This window comes from Myotis yumanensis, unplaced genomic scaffold, assembly GCF_028538775.1.
Source record: "Myotis yumanensis isolate MYYU_CA2020_CCGP unplaced genomic scaffold, mMyoYum1.0.hap1 SCAF_5, whole genome shotgun sequence".
Lineage (NCBI taxonomy): Eukaryota > Metazoa > Chordata > Mammalia > Chiroptera > Vespertilionidae > Myotis > Myotis yumanensis.
This window is the reverse complement of record NW_027223756.1, coordinates 28,222,783-28,230,964: the sequence shown is the minus strand read 5'-3', so window position 1 is coordinate 28,230,964 and position 8,182 is coordinate 28,222,783. Positions and strand designations below refer to the sequence as shown.

Genomic DNA, 8,182 nt, shown 5'->3' with positions numbered 1-8,182 from the left:
ATAGAGAATGCAATTGTAGCAATTTTTTTCGAAGACAACGCATGGTGGCGCTGCAGGCTAAGGCGAAGAAAAAGAAAAAAAAAAGAGCCCAGGAAATTCAACTAATTCAACCTCAGATCGCTAGAGGAAGAGAAAAGCCTGTAACGGAGCTGAGGACCAGAGAGTGTCCAGAGAATGCTACTCAGCAACATTTCAGGACAGATTACCAACTGAGATCCATCCCTATCGCAGTCCCATTGCTCCCTAAGGTAGAGCTGGGCCCGGTTCCTGGAAAGGTGTTTGTGAAATAAAGATGGAGGTCGGAGAGGAGCGCTTTCCTAAACAAAGGCAAGTCCTGGTTCTCTTTCTTTTGGTGGGAGTGGCTCTGGCAGGATGGGAATCCCGTCGCTATTCCGTGATGGAGGAAACAGAGAGCGGCTCCTTTGTGGCCAACTTGGCCAAGGACCTGGGGCTGGGAGCGGGAGAGCTAGCTGCGCGGGGAGCCCGGGTGGTCACTGAAGATAAGGAACCCCGATTGCAGCTTGATCTGCAGACCGGGGACTTGATATTAAATGAGAAACTGGACCGGGAGGAGATGTGTGGCTCCACTGAGCCATGTGTGATGCATTTCCAAGTGTTACTGAAAAAACCATTGGGAGTATTTCGAGCTGAGCTACTGGTGAGAGACATAAATGATCATTCTCCTGACTTTCCTGAAAGAGAAATGACGCTGAGAATCCCAGAGACTAGCCCTCCTGGGACCGTGTTTCCTCTGAAAAAAGCCCAGGACTTGGACGTGGGCAACAACAACATCCAAAACTACAGCATCAGTCCCAGCTCCCATTTCCATGTTTCCACCCGCGACCTAGGAGATGGCAGGAAATACCCCGAGCTGGTGCTGGACAAGGAGCTGGATCGTGAGGAGCAGGCCCAGCTCAGATTAACCCTCACAGCCCTGGATGGCGGCTCTCCTCCCCTGTCTGGCACCGCCCAGGTGCACATCTTGGTCTTGGATGCCAATGACAATGCCCCTGAGTTTGCACAGAGACTCTACCACGTGCAGGTCCCTGAGAACAGCCCTGTAGGTTCCCTAGTTGTCAAGGTTTCTGCTAGAGATTTAGACACTGGGACAAACGGAGAGATATCATACGCTCTTTCTTATAGTTCTCAGGAGATAAGCAAAACTTTTGAAGTAAACAGCCTTTCAGGAGAAGTTCGGCTAATCAAAACACTAGATTTTGAGACAATATCCTCATATGAGCTGGATATAGATGCCTCTGATGGCGGGGGACTTTCAGGAAAATGTTCAGTCTCCATTGAGGTGGTGGATGTTAACGATAACTCCCCAGAACTAACTATTTCATCACTTACCAGCCCCATTCCCGAAAATTCCCCCGAGACAGAGGTGGCCCTGTTTCAGATTCGAGACCGAGACTCGGGGGACAACGGAAGGATGACTTGCTCCATCCAGGATGATCTCCCCTTCCTCCTGAAACCAACGGAAGAGAATTTCTACACCCTGGTAACGAATGGGGCCCTGGACAGGGAGACCAGAGCCCAGTATAATGTCACTATTACAGTTTCCGACTTGGGGACCCCCAGGCTGAAAACCCAGCACAACATCACCCTGCTGGTCTCCGACGTCAACGACAACGCCCCCGCCTTCACCCAAACCTCCTACACCCTGTTCCTCCGCGAGAACAACAGCCCCGCCCTGCACATCGGCAGCGTCAGCGCCACAGACAGAGACGCGGGCGCCAACGCCCAGCTCACCTACTCGCTGCTGCCGCCCCTCGACCCGCGGCTGCCCCTGGCCTCGCTGGTGTCCATCAACGCGGACAACGGCCACCTGTTCGCCCTGAGGGCGCTGGACTTCGAGGCGCTGCAGGCGTTCGAGTTCCGCGTGGGCGCCACGGACCGCGGGTCCCCCGCGCTGAGCAGCCAGGCGCTGGTGCGCGTGCAGGTGCTGGACGCCAACGACAACGCGCCCTTCGTGCTGTACCCGCTGCAGAACGGCTCCGCGCCCTGCACCGAGCTGGTGCCCAGGGCGGCCGAGCCGGGCTACCTGGTGAGCAAGGTGGTGGCGGTGGACGCGGACTCGGGCCAGAACGCCTGGCTGTCGTTCCAGCTGCTCAAGGCCACGGAGCCCGGGCTGTTCGGCGTGTGGGCGCACAATGGCGAGGTGCGCACGGCGCGGCTGCTGAGCGAGCGCGACGCGGCCAAGCACAGGCTGCTGGTGCTGGTCAAGGACAATGGCGAGCCCGCGCTGTCTGCCAGCGTCACGCTGCACGTGCTGCTGGTGGATGGCTTCTCGCAGCCCTACCTGCCGCTGCCCGAAGCGGCGGCCGACCAGGCGCAGGCCGACCCGCTGACCGTGTACCTGGTCATCGCGTTGGCGTCGGTGTCGTCGCTGTTCCTGTTCTCGGTGCTGGCGTTCATCGCGGTGCGGCTGTGCAGGCGGAGCAGGGCCGGCTGGGTGGGTGGCTGTTCGGTGCCTGAGGGCCACTTTCCGGGCCACCTGGTGGACGTCAGCGGCACAGGGACCCTGTCTCAGAGCTACCAGTATGAGGTGTGTCTGACAGGAGACTCTGGGAGTAATGAGTTCAAATTCTTGAAGCCTGTCTTCCCTAATATTCTAGGCCAGGACATTGGGAGGAAGGCAGAGGGAAATCCAACATTCCATGATAGTTTAGGTATCTGAAACTTTCCACTTGTTGTCTCCTTTATCTTTCCTTCATTTTTTTAATGCAGTAATAGCCTGTAGTTCTCCTTGTTTTTATTTTTCTGTACTATCTTCCTTAGCAGTTATTCTTTGTTTTGTTGTCCTGTAATTATTTTTTCAATTACTATATTAGTTAAAAAATACCAGGAAATTTCATATTTCTGACTAAAAATTTTAGTACTGATTTCTTAAGGTTAATATGAAAGTTAACCTCTTGAAATAAATGTAATTCTAAATTTAAAAGTATTCATGACACTACGTAAGAATTTGATTCCTTTCTACCTACTTCATTTTTAAATTGTCAGAGGTTTTATTTAGTTTTTATTATTTACACAGCTATGACTTTTTTATAACCCATTTTGGGTAGAATCAATTTGTGTTCACCCATATCCAGTTTCTTTCAAACTCTGTATTTTTTGTTTTTATCAATAGGCAACATGTATAATTTCATACTGTTTATATCAAAATCACAATTGTAATTATTAGACTTTCTAAAATACATGTTACCTCATGAAAATATATCTTTCTCATCTAATGTTGAGAAAAATCATGGGTTTTTTCTTATATTTAACTGAAATTATGATCCTGATAAGAGTCATGCACAGTTTTACTGGATACCCAGATTGGCTGTGTTTAACTTGTTCCTATAAACTCTGAAGATCAATAGACGCTAGGACCAAGTAACACATTGCTTGAAATTGTCTCTTACTATTGCAAGGAATTCTCAAGCGAGCTCCAAATTCTGGGCCTAGAGGAATTTGGAAAAATAAATTGTAGAATTAATATTAAAGAAAACTTTTTAAAGGATATGTTAATGAAGGTGATGAATGGTTTGAAGAAATAATCAGTTCTATTTTCAGGAGCCTCTTAACTTTGAAGATACTATGGGACAGTGAGGTAGGCAGAATAATGCCCTCCTTAAGACATCCGCATCCCATTCCCTGGAACCTGTGACTATGTTATGTTATATTGCAAAGGGGCCTTACGATTCAGATGGAATTAAGGTTGCTAATCAACTAACCTTGTAATAGGGAGAATATCCTAAATGATCTGGGTGGGCCTGACTCAATCAGCTGAAAGGCCTTCAAGCAGAGCTGAGTGTTCCCTGAGATGAAGAAGAAATTATGACTGTGGGCAGCAGCTTCCGCTGGTGTCCAGAGTTGCAGCCAGCCCTTTTGGATTTTTGACTTGCCTAGCCAGCCTCTCTGATTTTTGATTTGCCTAGCCAGCTCCCACAATTGAATCAATCACTTCCTTGCAATAAATCTCTTTATATCTCCAGCTGGTTCTGTTTTTCTGGTTGAACCCTGACTGATACAGAGTTGGAAGTGGAGTGCTGCTGTAACAAATAACTAATAATGTAGAAGTCGCTTTGGAATTGGGCACTGGGCTGAGGCTGGAAGAATTTTAAAGAGCATGATTTTTTGAAGCTTAGATTGTTTTGGACAGAGTGTTAGTTGAAACATGGATAATCACTCCGATAGCAAAGACACAGAAGAAAGTGAGGAGCATGGTGGAGAAAACATATATTGCCTTCCAGAATACCTAAGTCATGGTAAAGAGACTATTGGTAGAAATATGGATTACGAAAATGATATTGGAAACCAGAGGAAAGGAAATGAGAAAAATGTCATTGGAAACTGGAGGGAAGGAAATCCTTGTTATGTATTGGCAGAAAACTTAGCTGAATCGCGTGTCCTGCAGTGGAAATGTGGAGAGAAAGACTGGTAAACAATGAACTTGATATTTGGCTGAGAAGATTTCCAGGCTAGGGTGGAAGCTGCAGCCTGTTTTCTTCTTGCGGCTTTTAGTAAAATGTGAGAGGAATGAGATAGATTGAAGGAAAGACTGTTAAGCAAAAATAAACCAGAATTTAATGATTTGCAGCCTATTCAAATGGTAAAAAATGCTATAATTAGGAGATTCATTATCAGGAAAGCATGTTCTGGAGAGAAAATCAAGGAGGCTGTGTGGCAAAGGGGAATCAATTGCCAATGAGATTAAGGTTGTGATAATCAGCTGGCCTTCAAATTGGGAGATTGTCCTAAATCAGGGGTGGGCAAACTTTTTGACTCGAGGGCCACAATGGGTTCTTAAACTGGACCGGAGGGCCGGAACAAAAGCATGGATGGAGTGTTTGTGTGAACTAATATAAATTCAAAGTAAACATCATTACATAAAAGGGTACGGTCTTTTTTTTTTTTTTTAGTTTTATTCATTTCAAACAGGCCGGATCCGGCCCATGGGCCGTAGTTTGCCCACAGCTGTCCTAAATTATCCAGGTGGTTCCAGTGTAATCACAAGAGCCCTTAATAAGAAATGGAAGTAGGAAGCAGAAAGAGAGTCGGTATCAGAGTGATATTATGTGCAAAAGACTGAACCAGCCATTACTGACTTTGAAGATGGAAGGGAGCCACAAGTGGGAGAGTGCAGAAGCTAGAAAAGGTAAGGAAAGTATTTTTACTTAGAGCCTCCAGAAAGGAATGCAGCCCTAACTTAACTTTAGCCCAGTTTAACTGTTGAGCTCTAGAACTGTAAGATAATATATTTATGTTTTTTAGCACTAAGTTTGTGGTAATTTGTTACAGCAGCAATAGGAAATGAATACATGTGTCTACTAAAGAATCCACTTCCAAGACCATTTTTTCTTTCCTTTCTGGGTCAAAATATTCATGTTCCCATAATCCCTTGCAGGTAGGTGTATCATATAACTCAGTTATTGCTGTCAATTTAAAAGTATCATTGAGGGATTGGTCTTAAGGGAGGAAATATTTTTGAAAAGGCTAGTCTCAGGTGGCATGTTCCTTAGATCTTTACCCATTTTCTTTTCTTTCTTTCTATTTTTTTAAAATTAATCCTCACCTGAGGATATTTTTCCATTGATTTTTTTAGGGAGAGTGGAAGAGAGAGGGAAAGACAGAGAGAAACATCGATGTGAGAAAAACAGATTGGTTGCCTCCTGCATGAGCCCTGACCAGGGCCCAGGCCGGGAAGGAGCCTGCAACCAAGGTGCCAACTAAGGTACATGCCCTTGACCAGAATCGAACCTGGGTCCCTTTAGTCTGCAGGCCATCGCTTTATCCACTGAGCCAAACCAGCTAGGGCTCATTTTCTTTTTTCTTAACCAGCATGGGTATTGAGGAGGAAGCCTTGAGTTGAAGCAATCAACTTGCAACCATAAGATAAGTGCCATAAACAAAGGTTTATATACTAAACCTTTAGCATATAAGTATGATAAGATAGAAAGCCCTCGAATTTTCATAGCATTGTTAAACTGCTGCAACAACTCTGCACTACCTTCTCACAGCCTGCATATGAATAAAACCCTACGTGATTAAGCAACTGTAATTGGGATTTCTGTTGAATACAGAGAGATGCATTCCAAATTGGCACATCTCTCTTCCTCCTGAGTCAGGTTGATTTACACAGTTGTCTGACTATGTCTCAGGTTGTCTATTTAAGATGTTTGAGATGCTTGTCAGAAAAGCAGTTTTGTTTTCCTTTAAGTGTTATCCAAGGACAGTACTCTGAGCTACTGTGGCTGAGTTCATATCTTCATGCAATTTGGCTAATACAAACATACACAGATAATTGAACTTTCAAAGAAATATTCCTGGATGGTAGCAACCCAAACCATTGAGTTTTAGGGAGAATAGAACAAGAAAGCAAGCTGATAAATGCCGATTATGTGCTTAAACCTGAATTAGTGGTATCCTTACAACATGACTACAATGTTTATACAGCAATCCGGAACAATGGTTTCTTTCTCAGACAGGAAAATAGCAGGGCCAAAACATTTTTACTTAGTAAAATAAATGGACTAATATGAGTCTTGAAAATCATCATATGCATATCAGCAATCTATGTGTTTTGGTAGAACATGCCTTGTGGGAGGATCAGAATTTCCTAACGGCCTTTTCATAATAAAGAGGTGCATGTTTTGAAACAGGCCCAGAGACCACAATGTGTCAGTATCCACTACTCCTTTCCTGTCTTTACAAATACTTTATTGGTAAAGTGTAGAATGAAGGATATCTCCGAAGGATTAATATTTGTTCTTCAAGGATTGATCTGAATACCTTGAAAAGAGATTACTTGAAGTTTATCAGCGTAATCATGAAACATCAATAGGAATCTATCACTACACATGAATCTATCACCTCAAACAATTTTTGAACTTCACAGCTACACCCAGAGTGTTTGTCTATGTGTGTGTCTTTGTGTACATGTGTGCATTTGAGCATGTGTGTGTCTAGGGGAGTAGCTTTAGTAGATGGTGGAGATGCACTGTATCTGCAGATATATGTAATAGAGTAACATTACTTTTCTATTTCTTTCCATATTGTAAATATATGTTCCTTTAATGCATAAATGTATGTAATAAAATATGCATTAGTAACACATTCTAGAAGAGATCATTTTTGCAAACTACAGGATTTTTCTTCTTGTAAATGTAACAATGCAGCATTATTTGACCTAGAAGTTTGGTAGCCCTCTTGACCTTGAAGGAGCAGCCCAAAAGAGAGAAGTGTAACATATATGGCCTTTTATCTCCCAATGAGATCAGGAAACAATAAAGTTGACATCAGGATGTGACATGGCAGGAATTAGGGTGAGGCCAATTTGTGTAGGATCAGATCATGTCTTTAATCAAACATTGAAATTCTGTTCATAATGGATTTTTTCATTAAGTTTGATTTTTTAGACTAGGGTCTGTCTTTACTACCAAGTTTTTGAGTGACCCATTAATTTTTCTTCTGAGACATTTGCCTTGCTCTAGTCCTGGTCCTGTTGGTTGTTTCTAACTTTCAAATTCAAATGAGCATCACAGCACTAGTGATGGTGGTTACAACTGGAATCTGAGAGTGAAATATGAATCAAGTTCCTCTCCATTGTGAATAAGGGATAACAGCAGCAACAGTGGAAGAATACAAAGATATCCAAGCAGATCTGATGAACTGGAGTCCTGCAGACTGGAAATGGAAGAGCACCTGCATGATTGTGATTGGCCAGGCAAATTGTTTATGTATTTTTCTTCCAGGTGGCATGCATCAGTGTGAAAAATATTATATATTAGGTAAACTTGATTTGCTACTACATTGTTAAGAATTTTTGCATGTGTGTTTGTGAATGATATATGATTTTTCATATTATGCCATTGTCAGGTTTTAGTTTCAGGTTTATACAGGTTTCATAAAATGAGTTGGCAATTGTTTCCTCCTTTTTCTCTTTGATGAAAGAGTTTGTATGAGATATTATTTCTTCTTTATCTACATGATAGAATTTATCACAGAAGCCACCTATGACTAACACTTTTTTGTAGGAAGGTTTTGAATTGTAAACTTAATGACTAAGGTATGCTACAATTTCAATTTTCTCTTATGTAGTTGGTGGTTTGTGTTTTTTTAAGGTATTTGCACATTTTATCTATGGTGTTAAAGTTATTGGCCTAAAGTTATTGATAATATTCCTTTATCATCT

The 8,182-nt window shown here is 43.3% G+C and overlaps 1 protein-coding gene across 1 annotated transcript; it reads left to right on the top strand.

Annotated features, from left to right (window-relative positions):
• The first annotated feature begins 289 nt into the window (after positions 1-289).
• On the top strand, positions 290-2,845 carry LOC139010389 (protocadherin beta-15-like). The gene has a single exon (XM_070414778.1). It carries the CDS (start codon positions 293-295, stop codon positions 2,678-2,680), a length of 2,388 nt encoding a protein of 795 aa, XP_070270879.1. The 5' UTR covers positions 290-292; the 3' UTR covers positions 2,681-2,845.
• Positions 2,846-8,182: the final 5,337 nt, after the last annotated feature.